Source organism: Platichthys flesus, chromosome 4 (assembly GCF_949316205.1).
Source record: "Platichthys flesus chromosome 4, fPlaFle2.1, whole genome shotgun sequence".
Lineage (NCBI taxonomy): Eukaryota > Metazoa > Chordata > Actinopteri > Pleuronectiformes > Pleuronectidae > Platichthys > Platichthys flesus.
In genome coordinates this window covers 344,487-366,325 of record NC_084948.1, presented here as the reverse complement: position 1 = coordinate 366,325, position 21,839 = coordinate 344,487, and the positions used below count along the sequence as shown (strand labels likewise).

Genomic DNA, 21,839 nt, shown 5'->3' with positions numbered 1-21,839 from the left:
CTTTTAGATTCGAAGAAATGAAGAAATACACTATGATTGAGGTTTGTGATGCATGTGTGTATTTTGAGTTTGTTTCTGTTTGTTCTAACTTTTATTTTCTTTCAGAAACTGTACTGAAGTTTAGAGCTCTCAAGAAGCCTGCCCAGCTAGCTGTCATCAACAGTTTAGAAAAGGTAATTGTTCTCCCATCTTGTAATCATTTTGAATCCGGACAAGATTTTGATAATAAAAGGTTTTTGTGATGTAAACAAATGAGACAAAGATAAATCCTGTCCGAACTTTTTCCAACTTTAATGTGACCTTTAAGATGAACAATTCGGTTGAAAAAACAGACTGAAATCTTTTTATCACTAAAATAATGTGTTTGCATATGTGTGCACACCCTCTTATTACTGGGGATGTGGTTGTATTCAAAATTAACCAATCACATTCAAACTCATGTTAAATAATAGTCAGTACACACCTCCCATCATTTACAGTGACTCTGATTCATCCCAAATAAATTTCAGCTGTTCTAGTAGGATTTTCCTTACATTCTCTCAGTTGCAACTTACAGCAAGAGTCATAGTCCTCAGGGAGCTTCCTAAGCATCAGAGGGATTGCATTGTTGAGAGGCATCGGTCAGGATCGGTCAGGATCGTATCGTGGCTCACAGTGAAGACAGCCATCATCAAGTGGAGAAAATATGGCACAACAGTGACATTACCAAGAACAGGACGTCCCTCCAAAATTGATGAAAAGACGAGAAGAAAACTGGTCAGGGAGGCTTCCAAGAGGCCTACAGCAACATTAAAGGAGCTGCATGACATTTTGGCAAGGACTGGCTGTGTACTACATGTGACAACAATCCTCTGTATTCTTCATATGTTTGGGCTATTGGGTAGGGTGGCAAGACAGTAGCATTTTCTTACCAAGAAAAACATCCAAACCCGGCTCAATTTAGCAAATTTGACATGAAGTCTTCAAAAAGCATGTGGGAAAATGTCTTATGGTCTGATGAAACCAAGGTTGAACTTTTTGGCCATAATTCCAAAAAGGTATGTTTGGCGCAAAAACAAAACTGCACATCACCCAAAGAAGCATGGTGGTGGCAGCATCATGCTTTGTGGCTTTTTTACTTCAGCTGTAACAGGGGCCTTAGTCAAAGTGGAGGGAATTATGAACAGTTAAAAAATACCAGTCAGTTTTGGCACAAAGCCTTCAGGCTTCCGTTAGAAAGCTGAAGATGAAGAGGAATTTCACCTATCAGTACGACAACGACCCAAAGCATACATCCAAACCAACAAAAGCATGGCTTCACCAGAAGACGATTAATGTTTTTTTTTGGAATGGCACAGCCAGACCCCAGACCTGATTCCAATTGAGCATCTGTGGGGTGATCTGAATAGGGCTGTGCACTTGTTTTTTCAGTATTGAGAAAAAAACAAGGTGCTCAGAAACCCAGAACAAATGAGCAAAAAATTTGACTCATTATATACATTAAAGAAATATTTTATTGCACAAAATTAAGTTGTGCACCCTATGAGCTTCGCAATAATGGCTCGTTTATTCCTTGCCTTGAAAAGAAAAATCCTTGGCACCATGATTTGAAAGCTTATCTTGTTTTTTAATTGCTTTTATTCTCAAGGATCAAGCGTAACAAGCCAGTAGGAAAAAGTAGGCAGCTAGCGGGGTCCTAGCCTGGTGCTGTGCTATCATACACACTGATGTGGCCTGCAGACTGTGGATAAAACTAATGGGTCTCATTCACCAGCAGTTTTAAGAAAAAATGTATCCCAGGGTTCGTACGGTCATGGAAAATAATTATCTACCAAAAGTTTTGGAAAAGTCATGGAAATTTGCTATATTAATATTTTCATGTTGTTCATTTTAGGGATGGGCATAATTAATAGACGATGAGTTTCGTCGATGAAAACTATTGCATGTTCACTATATGGCAGGAAGTCGGAATATCCGAGTTGCCTTGAACGCAGCACAGCGAGGATATTAGCAGCTGGAGGAAGCAGCCCGGTGCTAGCCTCCGCTGCGCGCTCGCTTCATGTTCGCACACGGACCGTCAGTCCATGAGAAGGGGAACCCGGAAAGACCCGGGTCTGTGTGAGGGGTTCTGGGAGTTAGGGCGTGACACTAACTTGACTGAGAGGTCTAGAACCGTCAAATCCAGCTAGCTCCCAGCGGGGCTTAGTTTAAAGTAGGACCATTATGTTTTCAAGCCCCTCTCATTCCCCCCTTGTCATGACGCACTGTCTCACTTTACCCCACCATGAAGCACAAGCTAAGTTTAGTCTTAAACATAATTTAGTGTTATATTACATAATATATGCTTAATTTTTCATGTGATAAACATTGCAGAAAAGCCATCATGCCAAGAAACTACACCAGGAAGACAACCTGGGGCCAAACACCCCTCGCAGAGATGGAGAGTGCAGCCGCTGAGGTCATGCAAGGACAGAAGTCCTTCAGAAAAGCTGGAAGGGATAGAAATATTGATAAGACATCCTCAAAAGATTCACAAAGAAAAAAGAGAAAGGGAAAGTAAAATCAGTAGCCTGGGGTGCAGTAGCTGAGGCAAAGATACTTTTCACAGATAAGATGGAGGAGGAGCTTGCCAAACACTTGAAATAACTAGCTGACCAGTTCCACGGCCTTGCTCCAGTTAAGCGCCTTGAACTGGCATTTGAATACGCAGAGAAAAACAATATCCCTGTCCCTGCCAAATAGAGAAACAATAAGCTAGGGTGTGCAAGAGATCACATAAAAAAAAAAAAAATCATTAATGTGCTTAATTGACCAATCCCCATGATTCTGTTACTAGTCCCATATTAGTGGTTGTCAATCTAGCTGTCGGGGTTTTAACTATTACACCATGTGTTGTTATGGTAGTTTTAAAGTGGAAAAAGTTAGTGGACCACTTTACCCCGTAGCTGGGGTAAAGTTGGACACAAGACCACTTTTTTTAAAACAATCATATTGTCACTGCTCTTTGTCCTGAAGACATTCTGATCATTTCCATTGCTAGAAAACATCCTGAATTAATGGGAAATGTGTCAATTTGACTGATTTATCATTTTAGCTCGCCTAGAGGTGAGCAAATGTAAAAAATGTCCCACATTACCCTGCTCTCCCCTACAGCACCATTATTTTTGAAGTGTTACCAGTGAATGAATCCCGTTTAACTGCCACAAGAGTTGTTCGTCTTGTAATAAACATCTCAATGATTTAATATAGCCTATAAATAGTGAATTTTAATATGAAAATATAAATGATGAATCGAAAATCAATCGTTAATTCTCCCAACGATCGATTAAGACAATTTAATCGAATGCCCATCCCTATTTCATTTATGCTGAGTTTTAAATAATTCATCTTCTTTTAAAGAAATAAGCTAAAATATAAGCAGGCGTACTTGGGTTTGTGTCATTTAAGGTATACTGTATGCCTTGGAATTCTCATTGTTAGTTTGAATACTACTTCTTTTTCGCGAATACACCGAGATTTCACAAAATGTTCGGTCATGGAAATTTGGTGAAAAGTCATCGAAAAGTCATGGAAATCCATTGGTCAAAATGTGTATGAACCCTGGTATTCTTAAAACCCACTTATGCAGTTCTTATGAAGATTCTCTAAATTGTTCTAATTGTTGTTTTATTTACCCTAGAAAGGGCCCTTATATTTACATACTTACACAGGTTCTCTTATATGTTTGAAGGGGGAGGTTGAGGTGGGGGGTGTTCAGCTGCTACATGCAACTTCACAACTAGATGTCACTCAATACTAGACACTGAACCTTTAAAATATGACCAATTATACAAATCAAACTGGGCGTTAGGATTAAAGTCCGCTGTCAATGGTTATTTTTAGTTTTGTTATTAAGAAAAATATATTGTAGACTGGTGAGGACTAAATATTGGAATGTGCATTATCTACTACTGTGTTTATTTCTCTGCAGGCGTTTTGGAATTGGGTGGAGAATTACCCCGATGAGTTCACCATGCTCTACCAGCGACCACAGGCTGATATGGCAGGTATGAACCGAGAAAAGATTTAGTAACACTTTTTCTTCTTTTAATTCAGATTCACTCAGATCAAATCTCACATTTGCTCTCACAAATTAATTTTGATGTTTGACAATATGTCGTAGTTTTACCTAACACAGACTGCAAATATTTGGAAAGTTTAGATAAAGTGTCCAAATATGTAAAGTTTCAAAAGCAGTTGGAATACTTGGCTACTTGGGCTTGGGAAGCTGTTTATCTGCTCATTAGTTTGTGCACAGAAGAGCTCAGATCTGGCTCAGAGCTGTCTGAGAATTAAGAATGAGGTTGGTTTCCCTGTCAATATGAGTAGTAAAGCAGTTACTATGCAAGGTTTCCTAGTTACTATGACCGGCAATTCTTGGTTCTGTATCTTGCCCATGGACACTGGGATCAAACTGCTGACCTTTTGGTTAGAGAATGACTGCTCTACCCCCTCAGCCACAGACGTTGTTACTTGATGTTGCTAGCAGGTTGTCCTATGGCCTTGTCTTAACAATTATAATTAACAATTATAATGTAATGAATTAAAATTGAATAAAAAACAAAACATAGAAAAGTCTTGACCAGTTTCAAAGCCAGGGAGTAAAACACATTTTTAATGTGAGTTTTAAAAGTCTCAAGAGTCTTGATGTGGACAGGCAAACTGTTCTAAAGATTAGGGGCAACTACAGCAAAGGCCTGATCTTCTTCATACTTCAGTCTGGACCTTGTGACTTCCAGAAGCATCTCATGGCAGACCTCAGAGAAAAAAGACTGCAGGGTTTTTCTTGAATATTTACAATGAGATAGTTTTGGCACAAAGTTTTGTGCCATCCAATTTTTTTATCTTCTTGGCAGTTCATTAGTCCCTTAAATGGGGTCACAGCGTTATACCTTATTGGCAGATATATATTCATATTATTTCTGCGGTGCTGACAACCTTCTGGTAGTAGAGAAAGAGCTCCTAAATTCTTACCTAATACCTAAAGACTCCTCTCAGGGCACCTGGGGCATCATTTTTCCACAGCTCAGGTTTGGGACTGGGGTGCTTGATTTTAAGAGGATCTACTTAGTCAAGAATACTTGCACTTACTAGCAAGTTGAGTAGAAGAAAGTCCATGTGTTGTTAATTAGACCAGGGGTTTTCAACTGGTTTTGTCCCAGGGAACACAATTCTGACTAGAATATAATCCGCGGCCCACTGATGTGCCTACGCGCGCGTGCCTACGTGTTTGTGTGCATACATGTGGATAGAAGGAAGTTTTAACATTTGGTTTTCCATGTTGGTTTTATTTGAAAACCTCAAACAAATCTAGAAAAATCTGTGTAAAAAACAACAAAAAATTTAAACGCAGTTTTAGTTGTTCTGCATTTCAGAACCATATGTACATCAATATAATGTTCATGACTCAAATGTACAGACATGTAGCTGACATGTTGAGAGAACGTTAAAGTAACGGTGATCAATAAAAATCAACATTGTAATTGACTGTGCGTTTTTTGCTCTTTTGTTTTATTTAATATTTTCATTATTAATTCTGCCCTTTTGGACCTTCTTTTTGTGAAAATAAAACCCCCGGTTGAAATTCCCTGAATAAGAATCAATTCGAATTTAGTAACGTCTGGGTTTTATCAAGGAACAGAAGATAACAAAATAGAAAGGCTTTGTTTTCACTGTACAAGAGGAAGCAGTACAACAAAATTAAAGGTTGAAATTCATCTTGACAAAGATGAATTTTGACAAAAATCTTGACAAAGATCTGCCAAAAGAAAAACAATAACTACAAGATAAATACAACATTTCAATGCTGCTAAAAGAGCAAAGTTGTTACCCTTTTATCTTATACAGAATTTATATCGATATGTAAATAGGTATTTTCAATATATCCTAACCCTAATCCTAACCCATTTATGAACGGGTAGAGTTAAGATTTGTAATCGCCAAGGGAAAGAAACTATTTCTTCGACATCATTATATCATGTGATCATTGATTGGTGATATGTTACAAATTGCAAATTTTTACTAAAGACAAAAAGTTTTGAGATAGATTTTGTGTTATGAATTATAGAGAGTACAGTCAGCTGTTCAGGTTTTTATTGTATAGTGGTTAACATGACTGTGGTAATGGTGTTAAGGATTCCCTACAGGAAATCTGTGATGTTTCTTGTATTAACTGTGTCTGTCTGTATATTTGCATGTTGGTGTGTGCTCAGAAGCTGCAGAGAAGTTGTTTGATCTGGTGGACAGCTTTGCAGAAAGTGCCAAGAGGAAGGCAGCTGTGTGGCCGCTGCAGATCATCCTCCTCATCCTTTGTCCAGAGATCACTCACACAATCTCAAAAGACACTGTTGAAGACAGCAAAGCCAACAAGGTGGGAGGAAAGAGCATGCATGCACTCACGCACGCACACACAGAGAGATAAATGACTGACTCCAGAAGTAATATACACCTTCCTGTCCTGTTTTATCTGCAGAAGCTGTTTTTGGATAGTTTGCGGAAAGCTTTAGCAGGTCAGGGTGGTGGCAAGCAGCTGATGGAGAGTGCTGCCATCGCCTGTGTCAAGCTGTGCAAAGCCTCCACCTACATCAACTGGGAGGATCACTCCACCATTTTCCTCTTGGTCCAGTCTATTGTCATAGATCTCAAGGTCTGAAATTGGCTTTTCTATTGTCATGTTGTGATTTTTGTTTTCCCTCTCTGTATCCAATTTGTTCAAAGTAGCTAGGAAATTATAAAATTCAACATTAAATAACAGCTATGCATGTGTGCAGAAGAATAAAAGTCAGTGTAAGAATATCCCTTTGAATTCCTTATATGGTCATCGTTTGAATTATATCAATTATATTCTGTTTCTGCTTATTGATTCCAGTTTCAATCAACTCCAATATGGTAAATAATATATTTATAAATAATAATATGTGTAAAATATTACGATAATATTGCTTGAGACCAGCTTCCGGGAGGTTGAGCGCGTCCGATAGGACCCCAAAGATGGTGAACTATGCAAAACGCAAATCGATTGAGAGCAGGTCAGATAGAGAGTAAGGAGGAAGCAGACTCTGACCGAGTGACACAAGATGACTGGACCTTCAATGAGCATTTGTCCTGATCATGAAGCAGCAGTGGTTTTAATTATTGAGCTTGAACGATGAACGTAGCGAAATGGATTATGTTCTGTCACTGCATCAATGCAGACTCTTCCAAGTCTGCATTACAATGCTTCTAATAATCAAGACATTTTCACACCTCTAATTATAAGCCCCCTTTGAATGATGAAATAGGAGCTTTAAAATTATGTAAGAAACATATATATATATTAAACGCTAACTCGTAATGTGACTCAGTATGTGTGTATGGCCCCTGTGTGCCTCTATGCACTCCCAACAATGTCTAGCCAAGCTCTGATGAGTCAGTGGATGTTCTCCTGTAAGATCTCGTCCAAGAACTTTCTATTTCTGACTGTTTGGTGAGATACTTGCACACCACTAGCCTACTGGAGGCCATTTTGTAAGGCTCTGGCAATGCTTCTCATGTTCCTCTTTGCATAAAGGAGCAGATACAGCCTCATCAGCGGCGCTTAAAAGAGCGGCGTAAAATCATAATTTGTGTGGGTCCAACGCGTCGGTTTACTCGACTAATCATGGATGAGTTTGACTACCTGTGCAACCTGAATTTGGCTGCAGCTGGTGAAATTGGTTCACAATCACTGGTACTGGTAATCACTGAAGTTTAACTGACTTGTTGTTCTACTGTTACAAAATAGTTCCTTTAATGTGCTGGCTCTGACCTGCCGATCAAAAAAGTTAATATTTATCACAGTATTTTGTCTGTTTTTATAGGGGGAGTATGCAATGTGAAGTAACTTTTCTCTGACTCTCTTACGATATTCTGCCTTCTCTTGCCTCACCCTAACTCTATGTGAGTGAGATACAGAGATGGTCAGAATTGTCATTGTAATTCACAGATTCGATTGTGGTCATGTGAGTTGATTTACAACACTTTCCTTTGGTTGGCAATGTTTCCACGGCCACCAAACAAGTGCTGTAAAGGCTTGAAAAGCTGCACCGATCAAAATAGAAACACCCTGACAATTCCCCAAAAAATAATCGATTTTACAACCAGGTCTGATTAGCACAGTGTCTGGGTCAAGATCTGCACGGTGTCATCCTTTTACTGACCTCTGCAATTTAAATATGTTATTACATTACCTAGAATGACCTTTGGTCCTCTCTGTCCAAATAGGCTCTGCTGTTCAACCCAGCGAAACCTTTCTGGAGGGGCGCAGGCAGCCAGAGTGCTGATGTGGAGCTCATGATGGACTGCTTTGTCTCCTGTTTCCGCATTAATCCTCACAACAACCAGCACTTTAAGGTGGACTGAAAAGCTATTTTCTATAGGTTTCCTGTTGTTATCAGCATGTAGCAGTCGCTCTGATTTGTGTTTCCCCCTTGTCCTTTAGGTCTGTTTGGCATCCTCCTCCCCCTCGACCTTTCACTTTGTCCTGGTCAACTCATTGCACAGAATTATCACCAATGTAAGTCTTGAGAACTTTTACACAACGTGATGATAGAATGATTTGATGTGTTATTTTACCTGCTTTATGGTCCTGTGTTGTCTACTTTTAGTCCCATCTTGACTGGTGGCCTAAGATTGATGCAGTGTACTGCTACTCTGGAGAGCTTCGCTTTATGTTCTCAGACACTCTCAATCGGGTGAATCAAGGCATCGGTACCCATGCTCCACTACGTATGACACCGGTGAGAGGATATAATGCTACATTACTACATGAAACTTGTCAAATCTTTGTCAGATGAAAGATGGAGGGATAGTTTAATTCCTGAAAGGGCAGATCTATTTAATGTCTTCCCTTTTCAAGAGGCCAAAAATAGGTGATAAGTTATTATATTTTGTTATGCCTCTGCGATGGTGACCACCACATTTCAGGTTGTTCTTCTGTCTCTCCAATTCTTGTTAGACAGACATCTCCAGAATGCCTTTAGGGAATTTTCTTCAAATTTCAGACAGACATTCACTTATACTCAATGGTAAACTTTTTTAGGTTTTGGCGCACAATGGTCAAGGTCACTGACCTCACAAAACACATTCTTATGCCTCCACGCTGGCTACAGTGGCCAGAGGCATTATGTTTTCGGGTTGTCTGTCTGTTCAACTCTTGTGAATGGGATATCTCAAGAATGCCTTACGGGGATTTCTTCAGATTTGGTACAAACATTCACTTGGACTGAAAGATGAACTGATTTTGGTGCCTGGAAGTCGAAGGTAAAAATTACAGTGACCTCACTTTCCTGTGAATGTGATGAATTAGGCCTGCCTAAATGGCATTTCATTACAAATGGACTCATGGATTACCTAATTTGGTTGAACACATGTTTTGCCTTGTTCATGGGATGCATCAGTGACACCTCAAGGAAAGAATTTCAAATTTGGCTTATGTGTTAACCAAGACTCTTAGATTATATTACGATATAGAGGCAATCAATCAATCAATCAAATTGTGTTAGTACAGCCCATATTCACAAATCACAATTTTTCTCATATGGCTTTAACATGATGTGACATCCTCTGTCCTTTCCCCTCAACAAGACTAAGGAAAAACTACAAAAAAAACTTTTAACAGGGTAAAAAGAACGTAGAAACCTCAGAGAGAGCCACATGTGAGGGATCCCTCTCCCAGTACGGACAGACGTGCAATATATGTCAAGTGTATATATATATATATATATATATATATATCAAGCAGTCCTGCTGCAATCATAATCTATGGTCAGCAGCCAGCAAGATCATGATCCACAATCAAAATCGGAAGCCACTATAGTCCGCCAATTAGGATCCATCATCAGCTAGCAACTCAGTCGTGGTCCACCAACATTATCTGATGCCAACGATAAAGGATCCGCTTTTATTATTCTGATCAGCTAGCACGATTCAGAATGCGCCATCTCGGATCCACCATTGCGACCCTCTGATACCAATCCACAGATCGTGATCCATGATGTGGCCACAGCTGCGGCCGTAGATCTGCGGGCGATAAAGCAAAGGGACTCCGGGGAAGGGGTCAAGTCAGAAACATGTATTGATGAGATATGAATTACTTTGGTGTGATAATGATTTAAGAAGAGGAAGGAGAAGCTGGAAAGAGAAGCTCCGTGTGTCATGTGTCATAAATTCCCTTTACACCTTAGCGTCATCAGCGATTTTGGCCTTTTAATCAATGAAACAGGCTGAAGTTGAGGGTACACTATGGCTCAAGGTAAATCTGACTGGCGATATGAAAAAATCTGACCAAGATACATAATGTCAGAACTTTTTCTACCATTAATGTGACCTATAACGTGAACAATTAAATTAAAAAAACAATCTTATAGGGGACAACATTTCTAATATTTTTTTTTAATAATGTGGCTGCATAAGTGTGCACAACCTCTTATAACTGTAAGAGACTAAGGGATCTCATTGTTGAAAGGTATCGGTCAGGAGAAGGGTACAAAAGAATTTCTGGCTGTGTACTACATGTGACAACAATCTCCCGTATTCTTCATATGTTTGGGCTATGGGGTAGGGTGGAAAAACTGAAGCCTTTTTTCACAAAGAAAACATCCAAGCCCGGCACAATTTTGCATAATTATACATGAAGTCTCCAAAAAGCATGTGGGAAAATGTGTTATGGTCTGAACTTTTTGGCCATAATTCCAAAAGCTATGTTTGGTGCAAAAACATCACTGCACATTAGTGATGGCGGGATGAAGCTTCATGAAACTTCGACGCTTTCCATCCATTTCCGTTGGTTCGCCCACTGGCCAAAGCTTCATGGTGCTTCATTTCCTCTACTGCGCCATCAAGTGAACGTTAAATGTTAATGTAATTATAATGAAACCATGGCTTTGGTGTGTGAAGCGTTGAGTTGAATAAATGAATGAATGATGTTTGAGAAGCCAATGAATGAATTATAGATATTAATATGGTGTCCGTCTTTTTGATACAATGGCGGTGTCAAAAGGGAAAGTGGAAACAAATTGGTGAGAGGGTTGTGATGTGAATGTGCTTATGTTACTTGGTTTGTGACTGTGCTTGTGTGTGTCCCCACACACACAAGCACTTGTTTTTAAATTTGTTTAAAAACAACAGCTTCTCAAGAGTGCTGGGTTTCAGGCGGTTTCTTTTTTTAGAAATGATTTTGCCTGCTTTAGAAAAGATCCTCTCACAGGACACAGATGAAGCTGAGGTACAAAGAAAAGATACTGCAAGTTTGTACAAGTTAGGAAATAAATTATCCCCCCCCCCCCCCCCCCCCAATACTCTAGAATATGTTGCAAGCAAACGCACAATAAAGTCCTAAGAAAAGTAGTGTAAGGGAGAATCCATTGCGTTTCGCGGCCCCTTTTTATTTTGAATGGCACACCAAACCCGGCAAACCTTTTCCTGAATCAGTCAAGTGGTTCGGCCAGCTCGCGAGGCTTTGAACGTCATCAAATACGTCATCAACACAAGCCACGACACAAAAAAAAAATCATCCTTGATTACTCGACACACGCTTCGAAGCCTCGATACGGGAGGACACAACACAACTGCACACCCAAAGAACCCTATACCCACAGTGAAGCATTCTGATGGCAGCATCATGCTTTGGGGCTTTTTTTCCAGCTAAAACCGGGGCCTTGTGAAGGTGGAGGGAATTATGAACAGTTCCAAGAAAGCTAGTTGCTAGCGATGAAGAGGAATTTCACCTTTCAGCCCGATAACGACCCAAAGCATCCATCCAAATCAATAAAAGTATGGCTTCACCAGAAGAAGAATACAGTTTTGGAATGGCCCAGCCAGAGCCCAGACCTGAATCCAATTGAAGATCTGTGGGGTGATCTGAAGCGGGGTGTGCACACGAGATGCCCTCGCAATCTGACAGATTAGGAGCACTTTTGCAAGAAGAGTGTCAAGATGTGCCATGCTGATTGAAAATAATTAGTGCTGTAATAAAAGCAAAAAATGCTTCAACAAAGTATTAGTTTAAGGGGGTGTATATTTATGCACCCAGGTTATTATATTATTTTATTTTCACCACAAAAAATGTTTGTTTTGAATTGTTCACATTATAGGTCATATTAAGGGTGGAAAAAGTTCATACATGATTTATCAAATGTTTACATCACAAAAACCTGACATTTTAACAGGGGTGAGGAGACTTTTTATGTCCACTGTATGTGGTCAAAAGTCAAATGGCAAGGTCACAGTGGCCTCACAAAACATGTGTTTTGCCTCTTGAATGTGATATATTCTATCAAACAGCCTCAAGGGAATTTCTTCAGCTTTTGCTCAGTTGTCATTAGGGATGTCGGTTTTCCCCGATTTTAGGATAAAATCTCATAACCGCAAGAATTGTAAAAACTACAATATCTAAGTATGGTGTCCTCCGTCTAGTGAGTTACAATTTGTGTGTGTGTGGTGTGCTTGTTTATGCAAGCCACTTAATCTTCAGTTGAGAACAGAGGATTTACGTAACAGCCTTATCTCCCCTAACGCTGGCCAAAAAAATCCATCGGAGGACTTCCCAGCAAGAAATTCTTCTTTACTTTCAATTTCTGACCAACTCCATTCACTGACCAACCTTCCACAATAGGGCAACTAAATAAAATAGCTTACATGAATTATTTTTCAATAGCCAAACGTAACACTATATAAACTAACTGGATATATATTTTAGTTCATTACCTATATTATTAGTTTTCTATTAGCTGTATATTGCTTGTGTCTTTTTCCTTCTATAGTGTTGATTATTGATGAAACCATGATATAATCGTGGCACTAAAATGCCCTAATATCCTTACATCCCTAGCTGTCATTTGTGTAGTTGTGGCTGAGGGTGATAGAGCTGTCATCCTCTATCCAGAAGGTTGCAGATTCTTCCTCATTTTGCATGCCAAAGTGTCCTTATGTAACCCCAAAATTGCTCCTTCTCATAGAGAAAGTGCTGCAAATACAGTAGATCTAGTGTATAAATGTGAAGGTGTATGCCAAAAACTGTACTGTAAAGCGTTTTGAGTGGTCATCAAGTACAGACCATTTTTCATCTCTTGGACTCAGAGATTAAATGATTTGATTTCAGTGTTTAAAGGGTAAGGTCACTGCTACCTTATATGAATTTAAAAATAAAATTTTAGGTAGAGGTAAACTGCACTTGTTTAAGCATGGTAATTGTCTGTTTAAATTGTCAGCCTGTCAGTGTCGTTGTATCCCCTTTTTGCATGTGTCTGCATAGTGTCATGACCCGGCTCAAGTGGCCACAACAAAAAGGGAGACACACCGGTATACCAATTAAAGAATATTTCATTTGTTACCCAAATCAAACCAAATAAACATGCCAAATCAAGAGTTAACATATGAGATGTGGAAGTCAGTAAAGTCAGTGGTGGAGGGTGTGCATAAGTGACGGATATAGTTGCAAACGCTGTAGGGTGTAAGAAAGAAATAAAGATGACCTAAAGAAACAGAACCAGGGTCTGGGGAGAGGAGCAGAAAGAGACTGATTAGGCAGGCAGAACTTGTGTAACCTTCACATCAATTAGACACTTGCAGAACAGACAGATAGTTCACTCCCAGATCATACCCCAAGAGGGCACCATGGGCCATCACAATAGTGATTGTCTACCAGAACATTTTATCCAGTTTCAGGCCACTTTTTAGATCTTGGGGATTTTAGCTTTTTACTTTAACTTGATGAAGAATCAGTGAATGTCTGTATCATCAGGTTTTATCAGGGACAAGCTGAGCAAACTTTAATGGCACCATCAGTCTCTTTATAAACTGAGCACACTACAGCATCAGTGAACAATAGGTATTCAAAACGGCTGAAATGCAAGACTTATACCCTTCCCTCAAGTTTTGGGACTATCATACATATGCTTTGCAATTCTGTTATAGTAATAAACTGATTACAGTGATCAATCTGACAAATTTCAGACACTCTACTGCATGCTGCCTGTGGTATCTACTGACAGCGAGAGAGAGGGGGAGAGCAAGCTAGTGATACTGGAGCAAATTGCCATGCACACATTTCTATAAAGCAATAGCCCAAAAATACTAAGTTGTGTGATAAGTTTTCGATCTTTATGCTTTTCTTATCTATTGTAGTGACCTGGTAGTTGGTATGACATAATTGCCATAACTACTGCATTGCAATAACCATGGTAGCCCTAATTCAACATATTCCCTTGATGCAAAACAATTAAACAAGGCTCTCAATGTAGAAATATTGAATACATTTCTGGATGCTTCGACACTCTGTGAACCTAACCGGTAGGTGTATGCTCCCACCCACAGAGTCTTACCTTCAAAGGGAAGATGACAACCAGCCTTAAGTTCAAAGAAAAAGCCACAGACCTGGACACTCGAAGTTACAAGTGCCTCCTTCTTGCTCTGGTTAAACTCATCCATGCTGACCCCAAACTCATGTTGCACGTGAGTATGTAGAATATGAGTAATTTTCCAGGACACAAGACTTTCCTTACTCGCAGGTTTGATGCAGTCACTTGTTTCAGTGTTCATTGGTGTTTGGAATGACTAAAAGCCCGCTGAACTTTCTTATGTGTATTTTTGTGAGTTAGAACCCAGTAAGGCAAGCTCCAGAGATGCAGAGCAGCACAGCAGAGCTCATCACCGGCCTGGTACAGCTAGTGCCTCTAACCAACACCACCCAACTATCACAAGAAGCTATGGAGGTCAGAGACCAAAGCCACCAGTAACACTTCCCATTCAAAGGCACAAGACAAGGGTACCCTGTGTCCGGTTGAGACATGAGGAATATGTGTTTTCTCCCGATGAACCTTTTTCTCAACAAAAATAAAATTGCATTGTTTAGACTATAGCATTAGAGTCCTTTAAATTATACAATTTCAAGTGCAGTTTACTGGAATGATTTTGTTGACAAAAAAAAGAATGGATCAAAATGCAAGTAAAAGTTGAATCAGTACCGACTGTGATATGCTGACATTTTTCCACACTTCCTACTGATGTTTATATGAAAAGCCTAACAGGAGATTGACCAATAATGCATTTTAAACAGCTGAAATACTTATAATATAAAACAATTGCAGTGTTTCCCTTATTATATAATACAGGCCTGGTTTGCTGCCAGGCCAATGAGAACCCCTGCCAGGCTTAAGAAAAATATCCAGCGATTTCCAAGAAGGCTTTCTTTCTTTCACGCGGCGTTGAAACCCAGTCAGTTACTTTATCAAGGCTCGTTGTGGCCTTTAATTCTTATTTCCTTATTGATTTTTATAAGTGTCTTGATTTAAAGTTGTGGGCACACTCTCAAACACACACCACAATCAGAGCAGTGACATGAGATGTTTTCTGGAGGCTTGTTCAGAGAACTGGTCTGGATTATGGTTAGGGTTAGGGTTAACCATGCAGATTTTGCATGTTAGAAACATCATAAACACGCCACTCACTCGTGGTGCATTCTGCAGGAACGACCTTCTGCTGTGTTCTCATATTGGCTTCTCCAGACTCTATACTAGGGGGGGCAGCCAGGAAAAGTGGGCAGAAAGTCCTGAGGCTCTCAGTTGGACATTTGTATTCATACATACGGCCCTCCAGAGAAAGTCTGCAGGATCTCCGGAGTTGAGTGCATGTCGGAAAGCAGTTGAAGTGGACATAGTCAACCAGATGAAATGAAAGTAATTCGAGTTAAGAACTATACTTGCCAATGTTTGTGCAGTAAAAAGCAAAAAGCCAATTAAGATCTTGATCAAAGTAGCTGTTCAACAAACATTTTGGAAGCTGTAGTTTTAACTGTTTGGTCTGGAGGCTATAGGAGACACTTCTTAACAACCAGATCTCAGTGGTTTTATACCAAATTGTTATTGAAAAGATAAAACAGAGAGAAGGAAAGACGACAAACTACTGATTAATATGGCTCCTCTTGAAACAGTATTTAAAGGTAATTCAGGTTCATGTTTTATGAAGTAAATGGAAACCAAAATCATAAACGACGTGGGCCCAAACCACATCGTAAATCAATTAAAAAATGTACATCACAGGCTGATCCAGCTACTGGAATTTCATTCTTGCAGCTTATAATGTAACTCAGTAGTGTGTATGGCCCTGTTTGCCTTTATTCACTCCCAACAAATTCTGGCCATTCTCCTGATGAGTCGGTGGATGGTGTCCCTCCCAAACTTGGATCGGTGAATCAATGAGCTCCTGAACAGTCTGTGTAAGTACTTGTCAGGATGCCATGGTGAATTTTTCTAAGAAGCAAGCAAGATGAAGCGGAGGAATGAATCATGCTGTTTTCATGATGTGCGATTTTGCAAAGGTCATAACACAGCTTATGAAATACAATGAAATATATATATATTTTTTTTTTTTTAATGAGATTTAAGTTTATGCTTTTGCGAGCATTACTGGGCCTGAAAAATATTCTTGGGGAAACACTGTATTGGTTATGTTGTGCAATGGAACATGTGGTATCAGGCTTTTGACCTCACATATAGGCCGAAGAGAAGGCCTTTGGTTTTACAAAAACAATGTCCCAAGAGTTAGAAAGTTTTTGGTTTACCAGTATTTTTCATTGAGCTAAAAAAGATTGAAAACTGGCAGATTAAAGTCAAGTGGAAAAAAAATAAACATACAAACAAACTATTCGTGTCACAAAAGACAGTCACATGAATGTGTTCGGTCTGAAGAATTTAAAGATGTGAATATATTTTTGGTCAATCTTGTTTATTAGTTTTTTTATATACACAATAAATGGAATATGAAAACAAAACTTACTAACAGGGGGGCTGCTTATGATATGGGGTGATTAAACATACTTGTGAAACACATTTAGAAATCCAGGTCTTGGGGATTCTGTCAAATGTAGGAATCTGTATTATTTATGTGAGACATTACATTGATGAAGTAAAATAATGTTTTACTTTATGTCCACAGTTAAAGATCTTAAGGCTTTTTAGCTTTTAAGTATTATTTGCTTTAAAATGTTGTTAAACACAGCTCTGTTTGTTTCTCCTCCTCGCTCTTTTTATTCTGTCTGTCTCTAGGCACTGTTGGTTCTACATCAGCCAGAGACGATAGACCTGTGGAATCCCGATACCCCCATTGAGACATTTTGGGACATCAGGTACTCTAAGGCAGGGGTGGGCAATTCATTTTCCAGAGGGGCCACATGAGAAACATGGACAGTTGTGGAGGGCCGGACCAATAAGTGAACTTAATTCTACTCATATTAATTTGATGAGCTTCTACAGATAAGAGTAAATGTTATTGTTAGGCAATGAAAAAGTGAGGCAGGCAAAGTAATAACGCCAACAATATATCACACTTTAATCAACATTTACAAGAACAGTTGTGAACAAATAATGCAATTTTTTCAGTATTCCAAACATCAGCTTTAAATTAACTGTATACAAAGCGTTATTACTATTTGCATATAGTCTAATCACCCCATTTGCGTTTTTTTTCTTGTTAAGTGAGAGATATCAAGCCTGTTCATGGGCATGAACAAGTGCACTGAAGTCAGGTTAAATATCTGAGGTGGATATGCGAAGGACAGCTGACAGGTGATCATCAGTGAGAGAGGATCAGTATCTGGATTTGTTAAACTTCATCACAGAAAATGTTTGTTCACATGTCAGTAGATCCAAAGAGAACCAACATCTTCTGAGCATGCCTCGTCACGTATGAAAAGTTCTCCTCTCTGAGAGAAGAATAAAACTCCAGCAGTGATGCTGACTTAAAGTGAGCGTGGCCTAGGGGATAGAGCGGGTGCTCTGCAACAAGAAGGTTGCCGGTTCGAATCCCACTCTATCCCATCTGCATGCCTAAGTGTCCTTGGCAAGATACTGAACCCCTAGATGGCCCCTCATAAAATGATGAGTGTTCTAAAAATGTAAGTCGCTTTGGATAAAAGCGTCAGCTAAATGACATGTAATGTAAAAAAGTGCTCTGCCAGCAGTGTACCTGCGGAGGTGATCAACTGATGGTGTGGCTTCTTTCAGAGATGGCATGTGGTTGAGAATGTTACCCTCCAACTGGCTTGAAAGAAACTGCAACTTTCTCATGAAAGCCTTCACCAGGCTGTACATTTCATGTGCAAACCTTGCCTTGCAGTTTGGTATTTGGCTCATTCATTAATGCAGTGACATCAACAGCAAATGCAAGATCTTCCATCCAGTCTGCATCTGAGACTGTCCTTGCCTTTCTTTTCACAAAACTCTTGAATCTCTGCTCTCAGGTCCCATACTGTTTTCAGCACTTTGTCCAGACTGAGCCATCTGACAGCTTTGTGGTAGCCTATGTCCCCATGTTCAGTCTCATGCTCTTCCAAAAGTGCAACAAACTGTCTGTGATTCAGCTCTTGCCCTGATAAAGTTAACTAATTTAGTTACAACATCAGTAACATGATTCATTTTTAGCACTGACTTACACAACACTTCCTGATTGATAATACACAGGGTTCATACACATTTTGACCCATGGATTTCCATGACTTTTCCATGACTTTAAATATCTTTAAACCAAATTTCCATGACCAGACATTTTGTGAGATCTCAGTGTATACATGCTAAAGAGTCTAGATTTAGTATTTAAGCTAACAATGAGAATTTCAAAGCATACAGTAAACATTTAATTACACAAATGAATGAGACAATAGTTTGATTGACGTCTGTTGTAACACATGGCATGTACTTTTCCATTTGTAGCCAAGCATGGTTAAATCTACACTTCCCTGGCGTAGTGCATTATCTCGCCTGCTTCCCCACCGAACATTTCAATTAGTATGAGATAGTATGCCTGCTTATATTTTGAGCGTATTTCTTTTAAAAGCATATGAATTGATTAAAACTCAGCGTAAATTAACAACATGATATATATGAATATAACAAATCTCCATGACTTCTCCAAAACTTTTGGGATAAAACATTTTTCAAGCACTTTTCCAGGACTGGAAATAAACATTTGACAATTCCATGACTTTTCCAGGTTTTTCATGACCGTGGGTTAATTTCCCTCACTTCATCTTGCATCCGCTTCAAAAGTCAACCCTTTTATTGACCGCATTGCTGCCAGCTCCTCAGTAATCGCAAAGTCTTTCGTCATCCCACGTACAAAGATGAGTAACTGGGCTGTGTCGCAGACATCACAGCCCTCATCCAGAGCCAAGGAGAAAAAGTCAAAATCGACTACTTTCTTTAGCAGCTGAAGCTCGAGATTTCCCGCGATGTCCTCGATCCTTCTCGTTACGTTTCGTCCGTAAACGTCTCTCCGTGCTTTGTCTCGTAATGCCGGTTCAAATTGTAATCCTTAAAAACAGCGATCTTTTCTCCACAAACTAAGCACACGGCTTTCCCATCGATATTTCTTGTCTTAACGTGGGCTGACATTTTTGCGGACTTTAACAGCGCTCGCGGGCATTCAGGATGTACGTCAGGTAGATGTTAAATAAAGGCACCTTCAAAATAAAAGAAATGTTGTTGTATTCTTTGCATGATGTCCACCTATTTACGTGTGATTCCTAATATTCCTTTGACCTCACGCGGGCCGGTCACAGACAGCCAAAGGGCCGAATGCGGCCCGGGGGCCGTACAATGCCAAGGTCTGCTCTAAGGCTAAAGTCACTAGGTCTAAGTCACTATAAGTCTTATCGTGTTTCTATAAACATATTAATCAACAATGATACAGATGGAGACAGTATTTCTGCTGTGACTGTTTTTGATGACATTGGAGCTTTGCAGCATCTTTGGAAACCACCCCCTTTTAAAATATTTTCTTTTGATGACATTGAACTCGAAATCTCCGTGCACATTATGTGTTCAAAGAGAAGTATATTAGATGGATGGTATTTTAACAATGATACAATGCTTATCTATCCAGTACTTGTGCTGCAGTTTGAGTGCTATGAATGATCTGAACCTGAATGTGGGAATTTCTGAACAAGTAAAGATGCTGCTCTGACCATTTCAAATTTAATTTATGAACATGCCTATACCAATCAGCTGGCTAATGGTTACTGGTTAAGTTAATTCTGTGTGGGATTTGTGTTGCCAGAATAAATAACACAACTGAAAACTATCTGATATATTGTATATGTGAGTGCTGCCCCGCCAATCGCACCTAGGCTCTTCCTCTGATTTGGGAACAGAAAAATGAGGAATCATAAATCAATATCTTGCTAAAATTACTTTCATCTCGACTTGGACTTAAACACCAATCACTCAAAACTTGACTCTGATTTGACCTTGGTTACCTATAAGGACTTGACATCTTTCATTGGAAAAAATATGACATTTATTTATCTGTGGGATTTCCCTACGTTCCTTTTGCAGCTGTGTCCTGTGCCGTCTTACCCTGCCATATGTCAGACCTCCTCACTCTTCCGCTGAAGTGCTCACTTTACCAGTTAACAGTTAAACAACCATTAATTAGAAGTTATTCAGACATGTACAGTACTTGAAGTTTACTTCGTGTTTGTTTGATTTGAGAGTTGAGATTATATGATTGAGATTCATGATCCAACATCAATGATTAATGATTGATGATTATAATAACCTTTAATAACAGCTGCCCTGCTACCCAATCATACTTGATCTCTGAAAGTGAATTGTGGGGAATCTTTTATGATCTTTGTTTTCAATTTATTCTTAGTCTTTAGTTTACAGGAGTCTGACCACTCATCTTTATCCTTTTTACTTAGTGGTCAGTATGTCCATATGTTTGTCCAGCCATCTTTAACCATTTCATTTCTGGAGCATAACTCAAAAAACAATTTGGAAAAATGTCATGAAACTTATGTTCATTACATAGTGAAGAGATGCCTTTTGATAATTTGGATTCATAACATTTTTGACTTGTTTCAATCCAATTCACTAAACATAATTAAAGTAATGTGTTGACAGTGATGGTAGTGATCAGGCATTTGGCAGTGATGTGGTGCATTTTGGTACTGGTTGATACTTGATCAAGTTTTGCGACAATTAAATGATCCTCTGACAGGTACATGGTATGGTTTGTGTATTTGTACAAATTAAACTTTCATTATAGTTTTATAATGATTACAATTTTAGTCTGGCAAGTATTTTTTCAGCAGTCGGCATTAAGTGAAATATTACCACATAAAGTGTCATGGCTCCAAATGATCTACTCTCAGGTTGTGTGGATGCCAGTGGAATATCTCCTGGTGACTGCTTTGTGTCCTGTTTGCTTCTCTTCAGTTCACAGGTGCTTTTCCTCATCTGCCGTAAGCTGATTGGCCAGCAGATGGTTAATGGGACAGAAGTTCTGAAATGGCTGAGGGAGATCCTAATCTGCAGGAACAAATTTCTGCTCAAGAACAAGGTACGGTTCTGTTCCTAATTGCAATAACAAGCAGAATTTACCAATCATTAAGTCAAGGAATCTGTGAACTTTATATTTGTTTCTTGATCATAGCAGGAGTGTGCCACTATGGGTAGTGGCATTCCCATTTGCCGGCAAGCACAGACAAAGCTGGAGGTGAGTCTCTACATGTTCCTGTGGAGTCAAGACACGGAGGCAGTGCTGGTTGCCATGTCATGTTTCCGCCACCTCTGTGAGGAGGCTGATATCCGCAGCGCCGCTGACGAAGTGCCTGTTCAAAACATCCTACCCAACTACGCCACCTTCAGTGAACTGGCCTCTGTAAGCAACATGATGGGAACAGGTCAGTACTGTCAGTCAATCTGAGGACTTAAAAATAACCATTTAATATTATACTTAATTTGTAAATGTGTCTTAAAAATGATGCTCTAGAACAGTGATTCTCAAATGGGGGTACGCGTAACCCT

The 21,839-nt window shown here is 39.4% G+C and overlaps 1 protein-coding gene across 3 annotated transcripts in view; it reads left to right on the top strand.

The window, feature by feature from the left end:
• LOC133951805 (neurofibromin) overlaps positions 1–21,839 on the top strand; it is a 154,431-nt gene that overhangs the window by 27,467 nt on the left and 105,125 nt on the right. For 2 of the 3 annotated variants that reach the window (XM_062385986.1, XM_062385985.1), the window contains exons 6-17: positions 106–173; positions 3,950–4,025; positions 6,231–6,388; positions 6,491–6,664; positions 8,260–8,388; positions 8,477–8,551; positions 8,643–8,774; positions 14,350–14,487; positions 14,634–14,747; positions 17,079–17,158; positions 21,249–21,372; positions 21,469–21,715. In XM_062385986.1, the coding sequence (XP_062241970.1) occupies positions 106–173; positions 3,950–4,025; positions 6,231–6,388; positions 6,491–6,664; positions 8,260–8,388; positions 8,477–8,551; positions 8,643–8,774; positions 14,350–14,487; positions 14,634–14,747; positions 17,079–17,158; positions 21,249–21,372; positions 21,469–21,715 (1,515 nt within the window). Of the gene's footprint in view, positions 1–105; positions 174–3,949; positions 4,026–6,230; positions 6,389–6,490; positions 6,665–8,259; positions 8,389–8,476; positions 8,552–8,642; positions 8,775–14,349; positions 14,488–14,633; positions 14,748–17,078; positions 17,159–21,248; positions 21,373–21,465; positions 21,716–21,839 lie in introns of all 3 variants that reach the window. The other variant, XM_062385984.1, reaches the window with a different exon arrangement.